Source organism: Pipistrellus kuhlii, unplaced genomic scaffold, assembly GCF_014108245.1.
Source record: "Pipistrellus kuhlii isolate mPipKuh1 unplaced genomic scaffold, mPipKuh1.p scaffold_m20_p_5, whole genome shotgun sequence".
Lineage (NCBI taxonomy): Eukaryota > Metazoa > Chordata > Mammalia > Chiroptera > Vespertilionidae > Pipistrellus > Pipistrellus kuhlii.
This window is the reverse complement of record NW_023425551.1, coordinates 44,075,855-44,102,578: the sequence shown is the minus strand read 5'-3', so window position 1 is coordinate 44,102,578 and position 26,724 is coordinate 44,075,855. Positions and strand designations below refer to the sequence as shown.

General features: G+C 47.4%; 1 protein-coding gene across 9 annotated transcripts in view; it reads left to right on the top strand.

The window, feature by feature from the left end:
- The window catches only part of ANKRD6 (ankyrin repeat domain 6), a 129,737-nt gene that overhangs the window by 79,354 nt on the left and 23,659 nt on the right, over positions 1 to 26,724 (top strand). For 6 of the 9 annotated variants that reach the window (XM_045572957.1, XM_045572956.1, XM_036414132.2 and 3 more), the window contains exons 1-4: positions 18,273 to 18,371; positions 20,441 to 20,774; positions 24,960 to 25,058; positions 25,701 to 25,799. In XM_045572957.1, the coding sequence (XP_045428913.1) occupies positions 20,481 to 20,774; positions 24,960 to 25,058; positions 25,701 to 25,799 (492 nt within the window). In that variant the 5' untranslated portion in view covers positions 18,273 to 18,371; positions 20,441 to 20,480. Of the gene's footprint in view, positions 1 to 18,272; positions 18,372 to 20,440; positions 20,775 to 24,959; positions 25,059 to 25,700; positions 25,800 to 26,724 lie in introns of those variants that run through there. The other 3 variants (XM_045572955.1, XM_045572953.1, XM_036414127.2) reach the window with 1 other exon arrangement.

The window sequence follows — 26,724 nt, the reverse complement described above, 5'->3', positions numbered from 1 at the left end:
TCACAAATGGGAGAAAGGGCATGGACTCCCTAGTGAGGGCTCAGGCTCACACATTTTAACTCTGCTGTGTTTGCTAATTGTACAAGTTGCTTAGCTACTTTGAGACTCAGGTTCCTTATCTGTAAAAGGGGGCTAGCAATACCAACCTTTTAGGGTTGTTATAATAATCACATTACAGCACATAGCTCATAGTCTGCAAGTTCTCTTTTTAAAATAGACTTCATCATTTGCTTTTTTAAAAAAACGTTTTAAAAACAGTTTTATTGCCGAAACTGGTTTGGCTCAGTGGTAGAGCCTCGGTCTGCGGACTGAAAGGTCCCAGGTTCGATTCCGGTCAAGGGCATGTACATTGGTTGCGGGCACATCCCCGGTAGGGGGTGTGCAAGAGGCAGCTGGTCGATGTTTCTCTCTCATCGATGTTTCTAGTTCTCTATCTCTCTCCCTTCCTCTCTGTAAAAAATCAATAAAATATATTAAAAATAATAATAAAAAATTAAAAAAAAACAGTTTTATTGAGGTATAATTTAACATGCAAAAAAATTCACCCACTTTCAGTGTACAATTCACTGGTTTCTAATGTATTTACAGAGTTGAGCAATCATCACCGTGTTCTAATTTTAGAACATTTCTATCACCCCAGGAAGAAATTTCATATTATTTAGCTGTCATTTCCCATTCCTAACTCCCAGTTCCTGGCAACCTTTAGTCTACTTTCTGTCTGTATGAATTTTCCTTTACTGGACATTTCATATTAATGGAATCATGCATTGTGGCTGGCTTTTTTTCACTCGATCAAATGTTTTCCAGGCTCATTGTATTGTAGCATCAGCATTTTATTCTCTTTTACTACAGAACAGTATCCCACTCCATGGATTTGGCACATTTTGTTCATCCTGCCATTCGTTAATGGATATTTTGGGTTGTTTCCAGTTTGAAACTATTATGAACAATACTGCTATGAACATTTCTGCACAGTGTTTGTGTAAATATGTTTTCATTTCTCTGGATAAATACCGAGGAGTGGAATTGTTGGGTCCCTTTATAAATCTATGATCAACGTTTTAAGGAACTGCCAAGCTGTATTCCAGAATGATTGCATAATTTCACATTCCCATTAATAATGTATGAGGGTGCCAGTTTCTCTATATCTTCACTATTGCTTGTTACTATTTTTTTTTAAATATAATTTGCTTTTTAATAGTTTTGTTTTTAATCAAAGTAATGCATACACATAAGAGCTTTAAAAGTGTAAGTTCCGCCGGCTGGCATGGCTCAATGGTTGAGTGTTAACCTATGAACCAGGAGGTCATGCATTGTTCAGTCCCATCAGGGCACATGCCTGGGGTTTCGAGCTCAAGTTCAGTAGGGGGTGTGCTAGAGGCAGCCGATCAATGATTCTCTCTCACCATTGATGTTTCTATCTCTCTCTCTACCTCTCCCTTCCTTTCTGAAATCAGTAAAAAAATATATATATATACTACTTTTAAAAGTAAGTACAAATACTGCTGGAGGAGTCTGGGGTCCCACTCAGGCAGGGCAGGGAGATCTGTCTTCTCAGCATGTTCAGGCCAAAGCCCACAGGAGGGGCGTGACTTGATAAAAAAGCAACTCTGGAGCCCATGTTTGTGTGGAAAACAGCCTCAAGGTCCACCTGTCCCCACTGATCTGTGGATTTCTGTTCTTTTAGAGTTGCGAAGAAATGGAGGCCCCAAGTTAGGGAGTAACAAAGCTGGGACCAGAACCAGGAACTCCTGGCTCCTGTGCAAATGTCCTGTATGTTATATACCTGGAGCTTCTTACGTCATCATAGGGGTTTTACTTAGTAGCTAATAGTATATGGTTATGATACCTAACCCACCAAGTAGGGGTGGCGTTATCATGCACAGGACAAGTCATCAGAGGCAATGGGATCAGGAGCTAAGAATTGGTGTAAGAGCTACACATAAAATTTTAAATTTTTACTAGAGGCCTGGTGCACGAAATTTCGTGCACGGGTAGGGTCCCTAGGCCTGGCTGGTGATCAGGACCGATCAGGTTCCCCACCTCTCCACCTCCCCACCTTTCTGCCTCCCTACCTCCCCACCTCCTCCTTCCCCTCAGCACAGGGCCCAGCCCCAATCAGGCTATCAGGACCTGCCAGCTGGAGGGAGGAGCCTGCTGGCTGGTGGGAGAGGCCAACTGCCACCGTAGCAGGCAGGCGGTGGACCAGTCAGGGCTTGCCAGCAGGGTGAGGGACAGGGGAGGTATCCAGGAGGTTGGTCGCCAGCCCCAAGGAGGGAGCTGACCCTCAGTCCCTCCGGGAAAGAGGCCACATCTGCCACCACCCACCCCCAGTTCCTATCCCAGCCCAGGGGCCCAGCTCCAATTGGGCAATTGGGGCTTGCCAGCCTGGGGAGTAACCAGGAGTTTGGCTGGCAGGCCCCATCAGCCTTCGGGACCTGTGGGCTGGGGAAGCTCCATTCCATCGTAATGATCACTTAAGCCTTTATATATAGATAGATTTTTAAGAGAAAGGCTCATTGAGAACTCTTGATTTTCCATTTGCATAATTTTCATATTTAGATCAAGTATGCTCACATGTGTTGACCAACACATTTTCAGTTAGAACAGGTAATCTGACAAGGACACTGGGTATCCTGAGAAGTCAGACGTATCCCTGGGGCAAATTGTCTGGCTGTTAGAGACGGAAACTCAGGATCTTCCAGTAACTTGTCTCCGACCCCCTCACCACTGATCTCACCAGAGTCACCTATTATTTCATGCACCAACAAGTATTAATTAAGCACCTGCCTTGCACCAGTGAACAGTCCAGGAGAAAAGTCTTGGCCATCATAGAGCTTGTGTTCTGTTGGAGAAAGTGACTACAATATGAGTCTTGCCTGCCCTTCCCTTCCCTGAACTACCGCTTGGCTCCTTAACGCTTCAATTCCTGATTTTCTTCAGCAAAGACACTGCTCCATCTCCCTGTGTTCCTCCTGCCTCTAAACCCAACGTTCCTCAGAGCTCTGAGCCCTTATCTGCTCTCACGCTGCACACCCACCTTGATTATATCACCTCTCGCTGGTCACCACGCCGCCCTCTCCAGCTTGGCTCTATCCCTGATCCTCGTGTGGAACTGTCTTCATGGGCAGGTTTATATGAGTGATCCACAGATACGCCACAGGTGCTTCAAATCCAAATGCCCAAGATAACTTGCACCTGCCCATTCAGTTCTCACCCCATGGTCTCTAGTAGGGAATAGCACCCCCGTTTGCACACTCCTTCAGGCAGAAGCCCAAGAACATCCTCCCTTCTTTTGGCTCCTAAGTAAATCTCCGCTTACCCATCTTCTCAGTGACCCAGTGCTGCTCATTCTGCCTCCTCATTTTCTCTTACCTTTGCCGTTCTAAGTGCCCACATGGATACCTCTTAAGATGTTTGATATGAAGACAGAAAAATTGGTTTTCTTTTGCAAGAAATCCTTAGTTTTATAAGAACCAAGCTTTTGTTTTATTCTATTGTATATAATAAAAGGCTGGTATGCAAATCGATGGAATGGTGGAACAGCCAGTTGCTATGACACACATTGACCGCCAGGGGCAGATACTCAATGCAGGAGCTGCACCCTGGTGGCCAGTGTGCTCAGCCAGAAGCTGAGATCACGGCTGGCAAGCCCAGAGGCAATGGTGGGAGCCTCTCCCGCCTCCACAATAGACAGACCCCCCCCCAGGGGTCCCAGACTGCAAGAGGGCACAGGCCAGACTGAGGGACCCCTCCTCCCAGTGCATGAATGTTGTGGACCGGGCATCTAATATGAATATATTCTCTCCATAATTATCTCACATTTTAGTTACGTATCTTCACATACAGCTTAATATTGTTACCTCAAGCACTAGAGGGTTTGTTTGGCTCAGTGGATAGAGCATTGGCCTGTGGACCAAAGGGTAGAGGGTTTGATTCCGGTCAAGGGCACATACCTCAGTTGCAGGCTCCTCCCCAGCTCAGGCCCTGGTTGGGGCTTGTGCAGGAAGCATCCAGTCAATGTATTCCTCTCACATTGATGTTTCTCTCTGTCTTTCCCTCTCTCTTCCACTCTCCCTAAAAATCAATGGGAAAAATATCCTCAGGTGAGGATTTAAATATATATATATATATATATATATATATATATATATATATGTATATGTTTATGTTTATGTTTATATTTATGTTTATGTTTATTATTATCTTAATACCAGTAAGTAGTTTGTAGTCTGGAAAAGCCCTCTGCACGGCTCCTGATGGCAAGCGTTGACCATGTAGCTGTAAGAATCCATAGGTAGAGCATCTTTTCTAGAACTTTTTGGAAGCTGGTCCTTGGGATGTTTCACTGCTGTTCTTGTTTTCTCCAAAAGTAACCGGACGATGAACTGTAAGTAGCTTAACCTATTTCCTATTCATGGTTATTGAGATTATGTTTTTCTGCTGCTGCTTGTCCTGAGGTCTTACTGGAGTGTGGTTATGTCCGTGGGAAAGCTATGTCTGAGTGGCACTGCTGGGCCAGGGCACGCATCTCCCTGTTGCTGACAGCTGGAGCGGAACCACTGTGCGTGGAGGTTGTCCCGGTGTGCACTCCTGCAATGGAGTGAGGGAGCCCCGTGAGGACGGTCTGACCTTGAAGCGCATTGTGACCAGCCGTCCTGGGCTCTCCCTTCCTGACATCTCCCTCCTCCCTCTTCTCCTGAATTCATCCTGCCTTTCTGGCATTCTCTCCAGGAGCTCTCCGCTGTGGCTCATTGGGCTGTATCTAACCTTTGTGCCTCTCAACTTCAGCATGCGTTCCATGGAGTATTCTCCTTTTCACCCTCTGGGTGGTGGCCGGGGCCAGCTGCCTGGGAGAAAGGCCAGGGAGTGGCTGATGGGCCACCTTCCTCACCCACCACTCACAGCTGGAATACAGGGCTCCCTCAGGAGGCCACACACAGGAGCCCAGTGTGTTCTCACCTGTCCATGAGGGCGGGAGCCTGTGCAGAGCTGGTCCTGCTCCTGGCTAGTAGATCTACACACTCCATGAGGGCGTTAAGGGTGTACAGTCACTGTCAGGTCAAACCTGGAACCTGACCATGTGCCAGGAATTGAACCCACGACCTTTCCGTGCATGGGACATTGCTCAATCAACGGAGCCACACTGGCCAGGGCCAAAATTCTATTCCCTTAAACCCCTCTCCTGACCCCGGACAACCATGCTTTCATTTTCCATCTCTATGAGTGTGTCAGCCATTTGAAAGTATTTCCCAATTTTTTTCTTGGCAAGAGTGCATGCAGGCAGTGAGTCACATGTATTGTCTCTGTGACCTTAGCCAAGGTATTATTAACTACCTTGAGCCTTGGTTTCCTGTCTGTAAAATCAGCATAACAACACTTACCTCAGGGATTTGTTGTGAGGATTAAATAAAGTAATCCATGCAGAGTGCTTAGTACATGTAATGAGAATGGGGAAGAAACTCAGTGGATGGTTGTTACTATTATCATAACTTTCCCGATTGAGTTCATGGACTTCAGGCATGGGAATTCCATTCGGTCAGGAACTTCTCAGTGTTAGCTGTGAATGTGATCACCTGGAGAGGCTTCAGAATGCTGATGCCCAGGCCCCACACCCACAGGCTCTGATTTAATCGGTCTGGGGTATGTCTTTGGGCATTTTTTCAGAGCCCCAGGCGACCGAATGAGCAGCCAGGTGGAGAGCCTTCACTGCTCCAGGTATTTCTCCCTGACGGCTCAGAGCCTGCATGTGGGGTAGGACAGCTCTCTCTTTTGAGCAGTGAGCCAAGTCCATGGTGACATGCCTGGAAGTCACGGCTCTTTGCAGTACACTGTGAGATATTGATATCTCCAACCGGAAACAAGTTGACTAGCAGGAAACGCATGTCCCAAATAAGAGAAGGCATTTACATGCTGTGAATTGTTGTGTGGCTTGCCTGTGAGACGGTGCATGGAGGCTTCCTGGGTCAATGCTAAGACAGTCCCAGGAAGTGTTGACGGATTGTGGTGAGGGTGTTAATTAGGCAGGCGGCACAATGACTCTGTCTCTAGCAAAGGTAGGGAGGTGCCAGGAGGTGTTCTGTGAAGGAAGGACAGTGCCCTCTCAGATGGAGAGGGACAGTGTAGGAACCGGTGTAGTCAGACATTAGCCGTGCCTGGGCCTATGGGGAGATGGACTGCGGTTGAGGAGAGCAAGTCTCTAAACTTGGGATGGGCCTTCAAACTGACTTAAGCGTCTTAGGAGAATTGTTGAGGCTGTTTGGAAGGGGAGCCCCAGAATCCGGCCTCAGTCTCTCCGTGGCTCTGCCCTCCCTCACCGCCTCTGAGGAATTCTTGGGAGTGGTGCTTTGCTCTGCAGAGCCTTTCTGTCCCCCTCTTGCTTGTATGTAAGGTGTGTTCAGTGAGGGCGGAGGCAGCCCGCACTTGCCCCCTTTCCTTCCCCAGCCCTGGGCAGCCTGGTGGGTGTGTTGGTCCAGAGGCCCTTCTAGCACCTGGGTGTTGAGCAAGTCATCCGCCAGATTGCATTTTGTTGCCTGAGCATCTGCATTGAAAACTGAAGCCTCTACACAGACTAATGTGCCTATTAAACCCCCTCAAGGCATATATTTAATAGGTCCTAACAGTCCAGAGGAGGCATTGTAATGTGGCCCAGCTGGGTGCCAGCATTTTAAAATCCTGAACGAAATGCACTGGAGGATGACTGGTTTCCAGGCCAGTAACTGGCTTGCTGTAAGACTTCCCAAGCATCGCCACCTACTGCAGGCTGTTCTCGGAGTGCCGAGAATGAAGACGCCCGAGGAAAGGGGCTCTCGAAGCTGCGAGGCACCCACCGGCCTCTGCTCCGATGCCAGGGCGGAGGGTCTGAGGTGAAGTCTCTGAGCCCCTTAGTTTTTTGCTTCCTCTTAAGCTGTAGTGACTTAGGTTTCAGAAAATAAATTAAGTCTGGAATTTATTTGTAGACTGGAAATTTTTCTCTCAGGCCTGTCAATTTGTTTCCAGTGAGAATTGGCTGTTGTATGTTTAGGTTATTATAAATCAAGGATCTAGGGCAGATGGGTGAGTAGCTGGCAGTGCTTGGTTTTCTTTTAGCCCATGTTTTCATTGAATCGAGCACTATATAAAGAATTAGACACCGTGAGCAAGTGGAATTTATCCCCAATGCAAGGCTGGTTCAACATCAATCAATGTAATCCCCCTATCAACAGCTGTCTCAGTCAGCTTGGGCTGCTATAAATAATACCAGTCTGGGTGGCTTAAGCAGCAGACATTTACTCTTCAATTCTCTAGGCTGGGAAGTCCAAGATCAAGGCGCCAGCAGGTTCGCTCCTGTGAGGGCCCTCTCACTGTCTCACACAAGTCAGAGAGAGAGTTCTGATCTCTCTTCCTCTGTTTCTAAGGATGAAGCCCATCCTGGGGTCTCACATTCATGACCTCATTTAACCCTAATTACTTCCCATAGGCCCTGTCTCCAAATACTGTCACACTGGGGGATAGGGCTTCAACATATGCATTTGGGGGCCACAGACATTTAGTCCATAACAGCAGTTTAAACAAGAAACATTAAATGATCATATCCACAGATGCAGTAAAGGCATTTGGTAAAATCCAACCCTCATTCATGATTTTAAAAAAATAAAAGCTCTCAGCAGACTAAGAACCGAGAACTTTCTCAGCATGATAAAGAATATCTACAAACACCCTACAGTGAATATACTTCATGCAAATTAAAATTATAAGAAAATATCATTACATTTATCAGAATGGCTAAAACAGAATACACTGACGACATAAAATGCTGGCAGGGATGGGGAGACACTGCACCTCTCATACATTGCTGGTGGGAACATAAAATGATACAGCCACTCTGGAAAATAGCTTGGCAGTTTCTTATAAAACTAAATATGCAACTACTATATGACCCGGCAATGGTACTCTTGGACAGGAATGGAATGGAAGAGCAGTGGAGGCTTATATTTACACAAAAGCACACAAAGAAGTGCAGTAGCACTCTTATTTGCAAGAGCCAGAAGTTGGAAACAGCCCCTCTCTGCTGCAACAATGGAACGGTTAAGTTATGGTCTACCCATACCACGGGATACTACTCAGCAATGAAAGGGAACAAGCCATCGGTATATGCAAGGTTACACACTGTATTCCATTTATATGACATTGACTAACTTAGAGAAATGGAAAAAATTTTATTTTCTCAGGGGCTAAGGATGAGGATGGGGGACAGTTTTGAGAAGGGAGGTGGGTGTACTTGGAAAGGGGCAACAGGAAGTTCCTTCATGACAGTGCTGTGATGTAGCTTGACTGTCTCAATATCCTGATTCTGGTACTGTTGTATATACACTGAGTGGCCGATTATTATGATCTCTGAACGCATAATAACCTGGCCACTCAGTGTACTTATGTACAAGGGAAAGCTTGCAAATCTTGATATGTCAAGGGACCAGGAGATAGTGGCCCCAGCCTCTGGCTAGTAAGTCCTCTGCTTCTTTCTAACTACTCACAATGCAGTTCTTATACATGGAAAAACCTTATTTTAAAATCCCAACTCGGTGGTCAATCTACACTGAGTGGCCAGATTATTATGCATTCAGAGATCATAATAATATGGCCATTCAGTGTATATAGTTTTACAAGATGTTATAATTGGAGGGAACTGGCCGAAAATGACTTGGGAGCTCTCTGTATTACTTCTTAAAGCTGCATATCCTATATAATAAAAGCCTAATATGCAAATTGTCCCCTCAACTGCCTGTGGCCCCGCCCCTCTGCTGGCTCTGCTCCTGAATGACCCCCTATGTTGATTGGGGGCAGAGCCGGCTCACCAACTGCCTGCTGCCCCTATCCCTGGCTGGCTCCGCCCCTGATCGACTCCCTTACCCCATTGGGGGTGGGATCAGCCTGCCAACTTCCTGCGTCCCCACCCCCCAGCTGGCCTGGCCTGATTGGCCCCAACCAGGCCAGGCTGGCTGGACCCCACCAATGTACGAATTCGTGCCCTGGGTCTCTAATAAATCTATAATTATCTCAGTAAAAAAGTTTAATTTTTAAAAAGTACAAAGGGAAGGCAGGGATACCCAGAGGCTATAATTAGAAGCTATTCATGGCCTACGGCCACAGTTTATCAACTTCAACCTCAGGCCAACCCAGGAGTCCCAGATTCTTGGAATCAGTCCTGTGCCTCCCTGCTCAGTCAGTGAAGGGGTGCCCCCAAGGCCTGAATCCCTCCGATCTTTCCATTGCCTTGAGTTCTGGAGGTGTGGCTCTGGTGCTGCACCCCCTGAGAGGGTGTACCACACTTCATTAGCATCATGCTCTGGAGCCGTGCTCTTAAGGTGCCCCTGTGGGCTGTTCTGCTGCCCAGAAGGAGCGGAGAGTGCCTCTGGGAAGGTGGAAAGGAAGTCTGAGTGAGCACTGAGCTGGCAGGGGCCGTGACCTTGTTTATATCATCCTTGAATCCTCAGTGCTCAGCCTGGCTCTCAGTAACTGTCAAGTAAATTACACCTCCTGTCTTGACTACAGCAGGAAATTCTTAGATACACATGCAGGAATCAGCTTTGTGCCAGAGAGAAAAGGGAGCTGCCAGCCCTGGACTCCACGAAGTGTGAGGCCTTCAGGAAGCCTTCCTGGGTGGAGGGGAGGCCAGACCAGCCTCCACTCTGCCCCTGGGCGCTGGGCTTCCCCCCTGAGGCTCTCTCACTTTGCTGGCCAAGCCGGACCCTCTGTCAATGCGTAACCCATTGACAGGGTTGCCCAACCAGCTTCCTGTGAGGAGCATGAGGGCCAGAGACTGGATGCCTTATTGTCTGGGGACAGATGCACTATGAGTACCAAGGGAGACCTTCACAGTCATACATGTTGCTTGAAATATTTTGGTCCTGTTTGTTGGTGGACTTTTCTGGAAGCAAGCCGAATCCTGGTAGTTGCTGGATCACCTGAAAAGAAATTCACTTATTAATTAAGCAGTTATGTTTGAATAACTGACTCCTAACACTATACACTTCAAATCGTCTCTCCCAATTATTGATGATTAGTTCTCCATCCCCAAAGTAAGACTTACAGAAGTATTTTGAAGTGTTTCGGTATAAAAATGTCATCTTTTTACAAAGTAGAATTGTTACTTTACAAGACAATCCCGGTACCCAGGCATGATTGGACTGTTGGCCCTCGGGGCAGGAATTTTACGTCTGCCCCCTTTACATCTTATGTTGCTAAAATTAGCCTGTTCTTCCTGCCTGAGATTGTCTTGAATCCTGATTTTTTTGTCATCCATGGAATTTACTCCCTGGCTGCTTCCTGCCACCTATAGTCTGATTAAGATGTGATGTGTCCCTCATCCAGGTAGACAGAAGACAAAACACATTTCCAACAAGGAAAGAAGGCTTTTTAAACTACTATAGTTTTTTTTTCTAAATGTAAAGGTTTCTTTTCTCACTCTCCTTTGATCTGTGGTGCTTTTTCTTTACCCACCTTTTTTAAATATTTATTTATTTATTTATTTATTTATTTATTTATTTATTATGTCTTGGCAATGCTGTCGTTATTAAATCATGAGCCGAAGAAGGACTTTGAAGTTTTGCACCCACCTCTGCAGCATTCCAGGCAGTGAGAGTGGAAATACAGTCTGTGACCCTGAGGGCGCCTAAGGAAGTTGGCAGGAGTCTTTGCCGTTTAAAAGCTAAATGAGGGGCCGGAGACCAGGGTTCCAGCAATGTGCCGTTCTGCCACAAATTAGATTTGAGATCTTGAAAAATGGTTGAAGCTGTTCTCCTTACTGTCCTCAAACAAATTCAACTCTCAAAGACCCTGTTCAATCTGAATATTATAGTGTTCTTAAACATGTGCCACTCTTATTTTACTAGCTTTATAACTTCTTGTTTCTACATCTCTCTTTCCTATTTCCTTAATGCTACAAATAAGGTAGACACTACTTGTCTCCAAAAAGACTGCACAGTTTTACAAAATAGTCATAGGGATGTAAAGTACAATTTAGGGAATATAGTCAATAATATTGTATAACTGAGTATGGTGCCAGACTTTTGGATGATCACATCAGAAGTTATATAAATGTCTAACCACTATGCTGAACACCTGAAACTAATATAAATGTCAACTGCAGTTGAGGAAAAAAAAATGTTAAATTAAAAAACAACAACTATGCAACCCTATTATTGTATTTCTCATGATCTGAAAAAAAGGAACTATTGTCATTTTGAAATTGTTATATTAATCTAAGCTAACTTTTTCCTGTTAAACGGTTTTCCCTTGTGCGGGTCACATCTATGCAACTGCCCTCCTTATAATAACAATGCTTTCATTTCTTTGAGCGAATGGGTCTCAATTCCTCTATCCTTTGCCTCACTTCTCTGTGTGGCCTTGGACATAAGCATGTCAGCAAACAAAGATTTTGTTCTGGGAATGGCTAAGCACCAACACCCTTCCTTCTCCCTTTTTGGACCCATTCTGGGGTTCATCATTCATGGTCTGAAAGGCCTGCCCTTCAGTAAGGAGGACCCGAGACCTGAGCAGGAGAGAGGAGCTGTGACCCAATCTCTCGTTGCTAGATTAGGGAGTGACCAGATCTCAGGCCAGGGCTCCCAGGCCCAAAGAGTCAGTGAGAGGGAAGAGTCTTTCCAGGCTTGTTTGTGTGGGTTGTGGTTTCCGACTGATGCTTGGACCCCCTCCCTGGGGCTCAGCCCCTCCCGAGGGAGGTCTCTCCTACATAAACACCTTGCCTACCTACGTCTTCCTGGGGCTGACCAGTGAGAGGGTTAGGCTGCATATCTGCACAGGTGCTGGGAATAAAACACCTCCACTTCCTTTCAAGGTGCATTTAAGCTGCTTACTTTTGGCTGGGCTCCCTCGTCATTCCATTGACATGAGGTCTTTATCTGAATAGGAATCCTCCCCTGGAATGTTCCCTGACATAGTCCTGCCCTCCAGGTGGGCATTGGCCTCTTCAAACTGTGCAGCAGGGACCATTTGTTCTGCGCCCCCTTTGTGACCACCTGTTCGGGTAATTTATGGGTCACCTGCTTGAACAGGACTCGCTCTGCTCTTCTCGTGCAGCAGTCCTGCTGGAAGTCGGGACCCACAAGGCTCAACCTGGCAGAACCGAGCAGCACCCCAGACCAGAGCCCGGAGCTGGGGACAGCAGGGCCACCTTTCTGTGGTTGTTGCTTGGCAACATCTCCAGGCTCTTTGCGGTTCAGTTCCCCGGAAGTGAACAGACTGCTGGGTCTGGGCCTCTTCAAGGTTGGATCAAGGGAAACGCATGCTCTCTTCAGGGTCCTGTGTCCGCTCACCCCTGCCCGTCTCAGATGGCTTATCCTGATATTAAAGCGAGTTGGAGGAACTAGCATCTTCAAAGGGTGAAAGGCAGAGGTTCATAACCTCTGGCTGTACATTATAATCACCTAGAATTAAAAAAGAACCCACAACAGCCCAGGCAGCGAGGCTCAGTGGTTGAACTTGGAGTTATGAACCAGGAGGTCACAATTTGATTCCCAGTCAGGGCACATGTCCTGGTTGCAGGCTCGATCCCCAGTATGGGGCCTGCAGGAGGTAGCCGATGGATGATTCTCTCTCATCGATGTTTCTATCTCTCCCTCTCCCTTCCTCTCTGAAAGCAATAAAAAATATATATTTTTTCAAAAGTACCCACAACAGACCCAACCTTAGGCTGATGGAATTCAACCATTTGGAAGTAAGGTTTCAGATTTTTTTTGTTTTAATTTTCCGGTAACTAATGTGCAATAGGGTTGGAAAGCAGTGGTTTATGTCAGTTCTCAAAACGTGGTCCCATACCAGCAGCATCTGCTTTTCCTGGAAACCTGTTAGAAATGCTAATTCCGTCTGCACCTCAGCCTACTGAACCTGAAACCCAATAAAGGGGCCCAGATATGCCTGTGAACAAGGCCTCCAAGAGATTCTGCTGCCCAGTAACATTCGAGAACCCCTGGTTTAAGGCATAAGGTTAATGCAGAAAGCAAGTCCGCTTTAGGTGACCTGTGACTGTAACTGCACACACACATAAATAGGAAAGATGCATTGAAAAGTGTGGATAAAGTGGCACTAATTGTGTTGGGTGGTTGTGTTACAGACGACTTTGGTTTACCTTTCAAATTTTTAGCAATGTCCCTCTTTGCTTATGTATATTCTTTTGAGATCCAGGAAGCCCTGGGTTGTGGTGAGGTGGGGTTTTAGCATTTTGTGCTGGCAGGTGCACGTGAGAGCACCATGAAGAATGGAGCGGGAGGAATGGCTCTTGCTTGGACAGGCCCACCACGGTGTGGTTCGCCCGAGGACCTGTAGCTGCTGGGGGGAGGGGGGGTTAGCCTGGCCCCGGCTCTCAGCCCGGGTCACTCATTACAACCACCTGGGGAGGTTGTATGACAAATGGTGCCTGAGGCCCACCACAGGGAGTTGGGTCAGAACCTCTGGAGAAGGGGCTCAGGGAAAAGCAGAGGCAATAGACGGACACATGGACCAGCCTCCCCGGGTGATTCTCATGTACAGTGAGAATGGAAAGCCTCCCTCTGCCCTTGGGATTTTAAGGAAAGCAGGTTATTTCCAAGCACCTTCCGAGGTCAGCATGTGGGAGTCTGGGAGCTTCCTGAGGGTGAGGCATAGCCGCTCTGCCAGGGGACAGCCTTGCCCCCACAGCAGCAGAATGGGGGGTCCGCCTGAGGGCCCGATCAGACAGCTAAGGGTGAGTCCAGACTCTAATGACCTGTGGTGTGACATAGAACCAGCAAGAGTCTCTCCGTACCTCAGTTTTCTCACTTGTCAAATGGGCTTAATGATATTGCCTACCACATAGGTCATTGGGCACGTACATGTAAAATTCTTAGGATAAGGCCTACCGTGTGCCTCATACATGTTAGCTCCTCTGTTCCTTGCTCTTGTCCTCATTACTGTTGTTCTCCCTGGACCTCCCCGGCCTGCATTCCTGGTCTTTGAGGAAAATGGGGGGTAGGACCCAGAACAAACTGATGCTTCTAAAACGTCTTCTTCTCATGCGTAGTTCTTAGTCTTTTCTCCTGTCCCCACTTCTCCCACTGGCCAGGGCTAGGGGCCTGGAGGTGAGAGCAGTTGCATCCTTGAGTCTGTCATTCCAGGACTCCGTTGACAGTTTTTATCTGCATCCTCACATGTGAAACATTCCAGCCTCCCCATGTGTCAGGTGTGACCTGGGAGTGCATCTGGGTGCTGGGTGGGAACGGCTGCTTTTTTTTTTTTTTTTTTTTTCACTACAGAATATTCTGGAAGACCAAGTACATTTCTGCTCGTCTCTCGCTGTCCTCCTTTGGAGGATGGTGGTGGTGGTGGTAGTGGTGTGTGAGTGTGAATAAGCATGTGTGTGTCTAAGGGGGTTGGTCTTCTGTTAGGAAGGCCCCAGGGAAGGTGTGCACAGCTTTTGGCTCAGTAGAAACAGACACTGCTGCCTTGGCTGCTGTGATGTCGATACCAGAAAGTCTCCAGACACATGAGGGGGACACCAAACCTCCTCAGCGAAGCCCCCATGTCACTGTGCAGCTGCTTACCTGCTTGTGAAGCCCCCGGCATGTCTGTCTCCTCTGACATCCCCGCCATCCCAAGCTCTTCATTCCTCTGAGGCCAAGCCTGGAACTAGGAGATTTGCTCAGGTTCCTTGGCAGCCCAGCCCGCCCTGTGGTTGAGGAACACGGGATAGCACCCTCCCCTCACACCACACACACACACACACACACACACACACACACCGCTCCCCAACCCCAGCGCCCACTTGCTTCAGCATTTAGAGAAGCCAAGATCCACCCTTGGGGAGATCACAACCTCGTTGGGAGAAGTCTGTACGGAGGGGGACACCCAAAACAGAATGTGGCAGTTCCCTAAAAGGGACCTTGAGCGCGGTGGGGGTAGAGAAGGGAAGGCCAGACACGTTTCTTCTTGGAGAATCGGAGAAGGCATTGTTTGGAGGACATTCCCACTAAAGGAGTCTTTCCTGGCAGCTACACAGAGTCTTGGAACTGTGGGCTGTGCTTCAACAGTGGACGTGGGCGAGTGGATCAGCACCAGCTGGTAGAACCTCCGCCCTCCTGCGAGGGCCCCTCTGGCTGCCGAGACCCGAGATCCAACTCTGCCCCAGGGCATTTGCCTTTGAAAACATGTCACTGGTCTTGGCTGAGGCCAGTCTTGGCTGAGGCCAGTCTGTGGGGTGTCAAGGAGGAGAGGGAGCAGAGCAGTTGGGCGCTTCAGGGTTAGGGCCGAGGACAGCTGGAGGGAAAGGAATCCGTGGTAGGTGGTGGGTGTTACCTCACTTATCCTGCTCAGTCCTGTGAGTGGGGGTGGAGGCCCTTCTATTTCACAGCTGAAGAGACGGGCATGGGAGCGTGCGGTGCACAGAAGCACACAGGCGTGCGACTCAGAGCTGGGATTTGAATTAGGCTTGTCCGGCTATAGTTCCTCGGCCTTTACTCTCTGTGGATTAGGAGGGCATCTCCAACCGAGGGCCTTTTGTCAGTGGCCCAGAGTTTCTCTGGTGCCCGCCTGGTGCGACCTGGTGTGAGCAGCAGTATTCCTTCTCCGGACTTGATTATCTGTGTTCACTCAGACAACACTTTCGCCGCCTTGGGCCTTGCTTTCCACCAGTAATATCTGATTGCTGACGAGGATGTCCCTCGGGGCTCCGCTGACACCCAGTGGCCCCTCGGCCTGGGACTGATTTTTCAGTCTCTTTTGGGGCAACTCTGCCCCCTTCCCCTGGCTCCCCCCCCCATCTGTATTTCCCAATTACTCAAACACACTCTTGTCCCATCATCCTGTCAGCTTTCCTTGCACATGTTTCTCCTGTGTTGCAGAATGCCTGGCGTCCTTGACAAGGACACACAATGACGGACGGGGCCTGGCACAGGGCCAGTGAGCGGCACCCAGTCATTTTGCTCCATCTGATCGGTCGTGGACATTTCATTTAAAGAATCGAGGTTACGTAGCAGGCGCTGAGTCATCAACCAAGGACGGCCACTCTTCATCTCAGACACTGCTTTTTTATAAAGGCTTTTTATATCCCACTTTCTTGGGAATAACTTTTTCTTAATTAAGAATTCTAATTTTAGCCGAAACCGGTTTGGCTCAGTGGATAGAGCATCGGCTTGCGGACTGAAGGGTCCCAGGTTCGATTCCGGTCAAGGGCATGTGCCTTGGTTGCGGGCACATCCCCAGTGGGGGGTGTGCAAGAGGCAGCTGGTCGATGATTCTCTCTCATTGATGTTTCTAACTCTCTATCTCTCTCCCTCTCTCTCCCTCCCTGCAAAAAATCAATAAAAGCCGGGACCGGTTTGGCTCAATGTATAGAGCTTCGGCTTGGGGACTGAAGGGTCCCGGGTTCGATTCCGGTCAAGGGCATGTACCTTGGTTGCGGGCATACCCCCAGTGGGGGGTGTGCAAGAGGCAGCTGATCAATGACTCTTTCTCATCGATGTTTCTAACTCTGTATCTCTCTCCCTTTCTCTCTGTACAAAATCAATAAAATATATATTTTAAAAAAATCAATAAAATATATTTTAAAAAAAAGAATTCTAATTTTAAAGTGAGCTCCGACCTCTTTCCAAAATCATTCCAGTGTTTTGATTGCATTTCATGGGTGGAAATGAAGATCTTCTATTGTTTGCTATCTGTTTTCCTCCACGGCTAGTTGCCCATGGCAAACTGACACTTGATTGAAATCATAAATGGGTGTATCCTGCTAGAATATCAGTAAAGGTCTTTGGGAAGTCTTATTGTGGTGCTAAAAAGGATTTAAGGCCCCATGAGATCTGAATCATTCAGTATGTTTCTGCATGGCTGGGGGCCGGGGTGAAATGGTGCTTGAAATTGCGGGGTGTGGGGTGCTATCTTCACAGTGAACTTGAGGGAGGAATCACAGGGGACATAATGTCTCCTTTAGAATTAGGAGAATTCGGAGATTGGGACAGTCAGATCTCAGAAGCTGTTTTATACCGAAGAGGATTATTCTGGGTGTTACCCTCAATGTCATATATGAGGTGCTGCATGCTTAAGGCCAGGTGAAAGGAATGGTCATCTCTATGAGCCAATAATAGGCCTAAGAAGCCTTCTCAGGTGCATAAGGAGATGTCCACACAGTTGTGATCTGCAAACCACTGAAAACAGCCTGCATGTCCATGAGTAGGAGACTGAGTGAACAATGAATAAAAGAACGGAAGCTGCATGTGAGAATATGGGGAAAAATATCAAAAATATAATGTTGGACCCAGAAATTGCCAAATGATATTGTACAGTTTAATACTTACTATTTATGTAATGATTGAAAACAAATCAACGTTTATATATTATTTATGGCTACGAACATGTAGTGAAATACAATAAAAGGCAACTATAATAAAAGGAATGTCAAATGTAAGACCAGTGGTTCTGTGGTTAAGCATCAACCCATGAACAAAGAGGTCTTTGGTTCAATTCCCGGTCAGGTCACAGGCCAAGCTGTGGGCTCAATCCCCTTTAGAAGTTTTGCAGGAGGCAGTTGATTGATGTCTCTCTCTTATGGATGTTTCTATCTTTCTATCCCTCTCCCTTCCTCTCTAAAATTCAATAGAAACATATTTTTAAAAAATAAATTAATTAAAGAAAATTTTTTGAAAGAGTGGTTACCTCTGGGATGGGAGGGAAAATAAGATCAGGGAGGGGTTCACAAAGAATGCCTATGGTTTCCTTAATTTTTAAAAAAGTAGATAGTGGCATGTACATATAAAAATATTATTCATCATTTTGAATGGCTGAAATAATTTTGTAATGTCCAAATTTGTTTTTAAAAATGAAAACGGGGAGCATCAGTTCTAATCAGTTGGGTGAGCAGTTTGAATTCTGAGTAATTACTAACCAGATTTTCCCAGGGCTGATAAGCCTGAAATTTTGGTCTTCTCCCATCTCACCTCATCAAGTGCATTGTGGCCACTTCATTGTCCCTGAGTATTAGCACAGGTGGGGAAACAAAAGAAAATATAGACCCTCTTATTTCCTGCTTGCTTTAATGAGTGGGAGTAGGAATTATGCACTAAGGGAAATATTCATATTTTGAGATTGTTTTGTTCATTGATGACTGTGCCAATAGCCAAGGTTAACGGAGACAAACTTGAATTCTGGATAAATCCACAAGAATCATATCAAACCATAGGGGAAGGGATAAAATGCCACTGTGCAACCTGCCCCAGGGGCGAGATTTCGATGGTCCTGTTTTGAAATCGGTGTTTGCTTTGCATCAACAGCATGGCCGGACCCCCCTACATCTCGCTGCCCATAAAGGTCACCTTGCTGTGGTCCAGATCTTGCTGAAGGCTGGCTGCGACCTCGATGTTCAGGACGATGTGAGTAGAAGCCACCATTCTATCGGGGTGGGTTGTCAGAGGAGCTTGTCTGCCTAGAGATCCACAGAACAGCACGTACCAGCTGTGAGGAGGGTGGGATGGAGATGCTCTTGAGCACCTTCTATCAACGTCTTGGTCCCCATGGTGGGAAGAGCTTACTCTTGAAGACCTATTCTGGGACCCATTCTCAATGGCAAATTAGAGTTTGGGAAGGTGTGCTAACTTCCCATCATGGTTCATCTCCTATCAAGCATCATTCAAGTACAGAGCTTCAAAGGGCGTTTTGTCTATGTCCTGTCTCAGTATGAAGGAGCCCCACACGCACGCGCGTGCGCGTGCACACACACACACACACACACACACACACACACACACACACAAACACACTCGTGAGTATTGACCAAGCTTACCATTGGAGGAAAGGTGGGGCTTAAAAACTTATCTTATTCCTTTTCTCACCTTGATTTCTCTTCATCGGTGTACATTTAGCTTAAAGCAACCTATTCAAAGAAAACGAAACTGATCTCTAAGAAAAAGGAGGCCTCCAGATAGAGCTCTCTCTGGTGTTGACCATGATTGAGACTTAGCCTCTGAGTCTCTTCACTCAGATTATCGGTAGAGGCTCCAACTGGCTCCTTTGGGGTCACGTATCCGTTTCTGAGCCAATCAGCAGTGGTGGGGTGGGGTCACGTAGTACCTGGGGTGCCCTATCAGGCCTTTGGGAAAGGTGGCTTCTCTAAGAAGGGGATCTGAAAAGATTATGTAAATTGTTCTCCAGTTAACTATTAGGAAAAAGTCCTATGATAATGTGACTGGAAACTGTTTCTAGTTCTGTTTCCAGCTCTAGTTTTTGTAGTGGGACTCTAAGGAATAAGCCCCTTTGTAAGGAACACAGCATCTTGGAGAGTCTGCGCTTATAACATCTTCCAGCTTCACCTTTAATAACTGCAGTTACAGAGTCTGAGCAACGTTGAGATCCTCAGGCATGTCAGGGTTTACATTACCAAAGGCTTCTAGTTTTCTTTGGGCCTCTGTGTAATGTTCTAAAATTTGGCAAACAGAAATAACTAAGTATGTTGTTGTTATATGATGGGCAGAAGGCTGTGCAATGTCAGATTTTCATAAATATCTGGTTATATTTGGAATCTGTTGAGTCATCAAGAACATTATTTTCAAAAGATACTGATTTAGTTTTAAGCTGTTGATATCCACCTTGGGCCATAACGCTTTTTAAAAATTTTTCCCATACTGTAGCCATCACTGCATTCATGATTACATCACTTTCTTAGGTGACAGCAAAAGTACCAGGAGAGAGAAGGGATTCTGACACAGAAAAGGCAGGCCTTGGAGATGCTGGTGCACACATCTTGGGGTGATTAAAGCCCTTGCTTGTCACGATGGCAAGGCTGCCATGCCAGGCTGATGAGCTAACCCAACCCAGCACTCTTGTCTGAGGTCTAATGCAGCAAAAGCCATGCTAATCCCCTAGGACTTCTGCTATTTATATATCAGACAAGATAAGAACTCCCAACAGGCCAGAGTTCTCACCAGGTAACCAAGGGGAGCCGTGTCAACATAGCTCTGTTAGCCGAAGGAAAAGCCAGTGCTGCTTTTAATAGGAACACCCTCTCTCCTTTTTGGAATCAGTATTTATTTTCTTTCATCTTTTTCACTTAAACAGGACAATCTATACATTGCTTCTCTCGGATAACTTAAAAATCAATATGAAACAAAATAAGAGCACAACAGTAAAACAGTGTAAAAACGGGAGGGTGGAGAAGGTGGAATGGACATTCATTAGTTCTGAAGCAATGCATTTGCCAGATTTGGTTCATATCTGTCTTCTGTGTATCTGCCGTGCTTGTTGATGACCAGTCTTAAAACTTATGCAAGAATTTTAGGAGGAAAACTCTTCTTTATGGGTGCTCTTTAAAGAAGCTGGAAAAGTCATTATTGAAAAAAAATCATTTCAGAAGTTGCCTGTTACCCAAGACATTGTCTTGGATGGTGGATAGAAATAGAGAATGTCAATGTTATGAAGCATTTACCCCTAACTTCATATTCTGCAGATACTGTGCTTTATGGTAAAGACTGAGCATTAGTTGAAGAATGTCCTCCAGTGGCCTGGAGTGGGATTACTATGAATTTGAACCTGTGGAAACCAGTTCTTTAGAATATGCAACCGCAGGAGCAAATTCCCTCTTGCCTCTCGTCAATCCTGTCAACTCTCATTGGAGCTCTAACGCCATCTCTGATTGGTCAATGAGCAGTCACACAGCCCCCGCCCCAGAGATAGTCCAGGACCCTGTGGCCACGGTAAAAGGCATGAAGGATGAGAAAAATAAGAGAAACCAGAGAAGAAAGGCTAGGAAGAACCCTAGAAGATCAGAGAGAGAAAAAGAGGTCAGCAACTTGCTTTGTGCGCCTCGCCTGTCTTGAGCTTCCTTGCCACATGTCTGCCTGTGTCACCTGGGAGGGGTTCCCCCTGAAGAGGGGCATGTTCCACCCTTGCATGACTGGGGTTTCTTCCATGAGCTTCACTTTAGGATCTGCTCGCTCTTTCTCACCCTGTAGGAGAGAATACTAAAAGCATATCAGAACAAAGATTTTTTAGACCTCAGAGCTTCCAAACCTCTTAAAAATCTCCGAGTAATGAACACTGATGTCGGGAAAATTGAGAACTGGCAGCTCATGTACTTTACAAACAGGTCAACGTGTTCCAAATGAAAGTGCCGAACTGCAAGTTTCCAGCTGCAGCACTTTCCCTTCTGCTTCTTTGTAGTTAATCATCCAACAGCTACTCTGTGGGCGCCTAGGGAGGCCATGGCACTGCACTGAAGCACTTAGCTTAATGATGCTGTAAAGGGCAGCCCAACCCCACTGAGGTACCTGATCTTTTAAAGACCTGTCCGAAGGTTAATTGGCCTCACAAGTTGGAAACAGGTAGGGGTGAGTGCAGAGAGCCTCAACCATTTGGATTCTCACCCATCCATGCTACCTGAATTATCTTGTTTATCCTAAGTGAGGCGCTGACCTGCACCGAGTCTTGGTTTCTTTTATCAGTAAAATGAAGGAATGAGATGCCATGACATTTGGAGTATAGTAGAGGTCAATAAGTATTCACAGAATAAATAAAGAGTAAATGCTGTTGATAATGCTATACTTTTTCCAGTTTTTGTGGTGTTGTTTTTTTAATTTCCTCAAAGTTTCAGAATTTCATGTTTAAATCATATAGAAATAAGGGCTATGTCACACTTGCTTCTTGGGTATGTTAATAAGTGTCTATGGAGGACACATTTTGTTCTGTTCTGTGTCCTATTTTGAAGAGGAAATATTTCAACAGTAAATTTTCGCTTTATAGGAGGAAAGTGGATTTGCAGGTAATTGACTCTGCTCCAATTTGTTCTCAAGTTTAGTTGTTTGTGTTGTGCTCTGGGGAAGAGTCTCTCAGAGCCTTCACTTCTCATCTTGGCAATTTAAGGGTGGCTGGGTTTATACCAGAGAAGTGTCTCCCTCAGTCCCCCAGAACCACCCCATCTAGTGCGAGCAAAACTTATGGTGCAGCTGAAGGACGGCCTCTTCTGGTGGGGAATGGCTGACTTTGGCTTTCAGCAGTGTTCATGGACCCGGAAGGCAAGGACGAAGGCTCTGAAGGAGGGCTCTGTCTGAGGGGAGTAAAGTCGAGGTGGGGGCTGTGGCCTGGAGACAGGCATTGCCACTCAAAAGTCTCCACAGAGAAAGAGGAGATGCAGGAAACAGCTGTGTCAGGTGATTGGGGACATTTTGTGTTCTCACTGCAGCCTCATACTGTTGTTAGATCTCTTTAGTCTTTTTTTTATTTTTATTTTTTTTATTAATGTATTTTTATTGATTTCAGAGAGGAAGGGAAAGGATGAGAGAGAACCATCAGTGATGGGAGAGAATCATTGATAGGCTGCCTCCTGCAAGCCCCACAATGTGGATCGAGCCCACAACCTGGGCATGTGCCCTGACTGGGAATGGAACCATGATCTCCTTGTTCGTAGGAAGATGCTCAACCACTGAGCCACGCTGGCTGGGCAGATCTCTGAGTCTTGATAATGCATCTAGAAATTGATTCCTAAGGGCTGAACTAAAAGTTAGATTTTAGCTTCTTGAATTGAGCTAGACTTTCACAAAGGAAAGCAGTCTCGAGGGATATACACAGTAGGTTCATGTTAAAAGGAAGTAATAAATAATGGTACATTCTGGCTCCAAAGCTGCCTCAATTCATGATTTCGTGGCAGCTTGTGAAACACGATAAAACATTTGGCCAAAAGCAATGCATAGGGTAGGCGGTGCCCTAATCTGCAGAGGCCCTTTGTGAGGCCACTGTGTGGCAGGAGAGGCTGATGCACCATGTCCAGGGCTTACCGCTCACACTTTACGCACAGGGTGGGCGGAGTGGTTAAGTTTTGTCCTGTGAAAGGTGGTTCTGATGGGTCCAAGGAGTGTTTGTTAAAGTGCCTGCAGTTTGTGGGAATATTAAAAGGCCTCTGACCATGACCAGTCTGGCCAAGTCAGTATGTCCACTGAAAGAGGGAGCTTCCCCCTCACCTTTCTGACTGAGAACAGAGTGCCAGAGCAGATCGGTATTAACAGATGGCACTGGAGGTCCCTTTGGTGCAAATCCATCACCGTTCTGGTAGGGAAATGGGCAGTTTTAGAAATTCTTATAGAAACTTAAAAAAGACTAAGACACGGGCAGTTTTTCCTATGACCACTTGTCTGAGCAGATGTCAGCTGGAAATACTTCTTACGACGTCTGAAGTGGATGTGAAATGGCTTGTCGCACCTGCAGCTGCTGACCCCCTGGCCGTGGTCTTCTTTTGCCTGCATGTCCCAAAGACAGCGTCCCCTCTGAGCAAGGGGCCTGGGAAGGTGGGGAGAACCAAGTCTACGTGTAATTTATCATGGGAATAATAGTGTAGGGTGCTGAGGGCAGGGACCTGTGGACAGTGGGGGAAGCCCTGGTAACCGGGCTCGATGTCCTGGCTGACACTGCGGAAATCTCCCCCAGGTTCTGCGAATGAACACTGAGCAAGGGTTCTGCCGCACAGTCCGTTTCCGATACATCGTTACAGCCCAGACTTTTAACCAGTAGCTGGTTTTCCTGGCACTAAAAGTTAAATGTTGAGTACAAAAAGTTGGGAGGCATTAAAAAGTAGTAAGAAGAAAATAAAAGTCGCTTCTCATGGATTTCTAAGGGGGAGGGAATTTTTAATCTTAAGAAAGTGAATTTGAATTTTAAATGGCAGTAAGTGCTTTTTTATTGTGATAAGAGGTACATAACATAAAATTGACCGTTTTAACCAACCAGCTCAGTGGCATTAAGTACATTTACCATGTTGTGCAACCCTTACGATCATCCATCTCCAGAACATGTTTTCCAATTAAGTGCTTTTAAAGTGTATTGTTTCTATATTCCAGGGAGTTTAGTAAGTAGACCCAGAATTCATTAGGGTTATTGACAGGTAGCAGTGCACTCCTCTTTGAAAAATCTTTCGGTTTTCTGTTTAATAATCGTGTCGCTTTCCTCTCTTGGGCTAAGGGACAGGGATGCCCCTAGGCGGGTATGTAATTGCCCCTCTGGTTCTCCTCTAGGAAACTTGATTTATGCAAAACCCTTACCACAGGATCGCAGAACCCAAGGGAAGGGAAGCATCAGCCACCCCTCCTTTTACCAGTGAAGGAACATTTCACCTTGATCACTCACCTCCCCTGTGAACCTGGACCCAGATTGGACTCCATGCGTCTCCGCTTGACTTGCCGAGTGCTTGTCAGAGCTCAGATGTGCTCAGAGGGCACTTCAGAACTTTCCCTTATGATAGTCCTGACTATCTTTCCTCCAAGAGCATACTTTCCTTTTCCCAGCTGCAATTAGAAAGAGCCAAGTTCCCTTTGGCGCCCTGATAGAGAAAGGGAAGGTCTGCAGGTTCAGGGATCGGATCACAGAGAAGGGGGTCCAGTGCAGCGTACAGCAGTGGGGGTGTTGTCATGAGAGATCACAAGAGGCTGGTAGAGATGCGCAGTGACGGCTTGGCATCCCTGGAATCCTGCAATGACACACCATATACCCCGCCATTGCTCGTGGCCAGTCCAAGTCAGTCAGCAAATACACACCCACTGTCAAATCACGAGGGCTGCCAACTGACATGGCAGAATGGCGATTTCTCTGAGAGCAGGGAGCTAGGGGACTCCGTAGGGAGTAAAACTTCCGGCATTGCTGCCCTCTTTGCGTAGCACATGCAGCCGTGCTGTCAGACCCACTCCTTGCCGGGGTGACGGCTGCAGCCCAGCTAGCTGAGCACCGGCACACCTGACGGCAGGTGAGGGCCTGGCCTTCACTCCGAGGTTCGCTCTGCAGCCAAAGGCTGTTCTGCGGTTGGCTTAATGTTCCCACTGAATAAAATTGCTCCGCCTGCTGTGTTGTCTACTAACCGGACTGCAAAGCCCACCTTGCCCGTGGTGGTAACCAGTTTGCTTTGCGTGGGCGGTGCCCGGTGTCGGAGGGAGGGGGGGGTGGCTGGGAGAGCTGACCCCTGTGCCTGCCTCCATGTCATCCTGCAGGGGGAGCAGACCGCCTTGCACCGTGCGGCCGTGGTGGGGAACACTGAGGTCATCTCGGCGCTCACCCAGGAGGGCTGTGCCCTGGACCGACAAGACAAGGTGAAGTGGGGCGTGCCAGCTTGAGGGCCCACACGCAAGATGTTATCATCCCTGAGTCTCATCGCTCATGATTTAATGTGATGAAACCAGACCAAATGTACTTAGAATATCTGCTATTCTAGCAAATTAAAAAAATTTTTTTTTAATTTGTCAGTATTTAAAAAATTTTTTTAAAAATTGATTTTTAGGGAGAGAGGAAGGGAGAGGGGGAGAGAGAGAAACATCAATGTGAGAGCAAAACATCAATTGGCTGCCACCCCACACCAGGGATCAAGGCAGCAACCGGGGCCTGTGTCCTGACCAGGAACCAGACCAACAACCTTTTGGTGCTCGGGACGATGCCCAACCAACTGAGCAACATTGGCCAAGGCTAATTTTATTTTTTAATCTTTCCCCTTGTTCTATGGCAGCAGTGGCAACCACATAACCGTAAATGGTACCCCCCACCCCCTCAAAAAAAAAAAAGTCTAGAAGTGATGGCATGTGGAGGCCTAAATGGGGATGCAGATGAGAAACCCCCATGGAGAAGCCTGGGGGGTGCCCTAAAACTCACTCTGATGCACTGACTTTACCGAGGCGAATAAGGCCGTGATAACACGCTCTCTCTCTCTCACTCTCTCTCTCCCTCTGTGTGTTCCTCAGGACGGGAACACGGCCCTGCACGAAGCATCCTGGCACGGGTTCAGCCAGTCAGTCAAGCTGCTCGTTAAAGCAGGAGCCAACGTGCTTGCCAAGAACAAGGTGAGGCTCGGCAGGTGCTAGAACTCATTCACAGGTGAGGCTGGCTCTGGCTCCTCCTCCCAGAGCAGAGCACGCTCGGAGCTCGGAGCCAGGAGCACGGAGCCTGCAGGGAAGTGGCAGCCTGAAGCCCCTGGGGAGCAGAGTCTGCCTGGTGAGCGAGAGGACCCCGGGGGCCTTTGGCCTCCTTTGAGCCCCCCTGGCTCTCCCTGCTTTGCCACTGGTTTATCCGCCTGTGGTTGTCCTCAGGGAGGCAGGAAAGGACCACAGCTTGCTCCATCCTCTTTTCCTCTGCCCCCTCTCCCGTCACTCTCCACGTCTCCCCGTTTTCACTCCATCCCTCCTTCCGTGCTCATGGCTGATGTGTCCCTGGATTTCAGAGGCCTCCCAGCAGCCTCATCAGCTGACCTAATCCCTTCTGCCTGCCGCCTGGCATCCCTGGGGGAAAGCCCCGAGGCCAGACGCTGTCTCAGGCCTCCCCCAGGGTGGCCTCCGCTCACGTCTGGAGCCTCTTCCTGTGCCTTTCCCGCATGTGCCTCCTGTGTGCTCAGCATGGCTCACTGTCCCCTCTGGTGGCCCATGCCCATCAGGGTAGCCTGCTCCTCGTTTCTGCCTGTTACCCCCACCCCTTCCCCAGGCCGGGTTCCCCACCCCCGAAGGAAGATCACGGGGCTGTTTTCTGCAGCGATCCCTGGGCACTGCACACACTCTGTGCTGTCATTCCTGGTTACATGTTTTTCATGGCTCCCTCTTGGGTCAAAAGCTTGGGGGAAAGCAGCAAGCCATGTCCCCTCATATCTCCAGTAATGCCCGGCTCGCTGCCCGGCAGGCAGGTGGCCGCTCCCTTTCCCCCCGAACAGGTCCAGGGTCTGAAACGTGAGCTGGTGAGTTTATACCAGCTCTGAGAAGTAGGCGGTTTCCAGCTCAT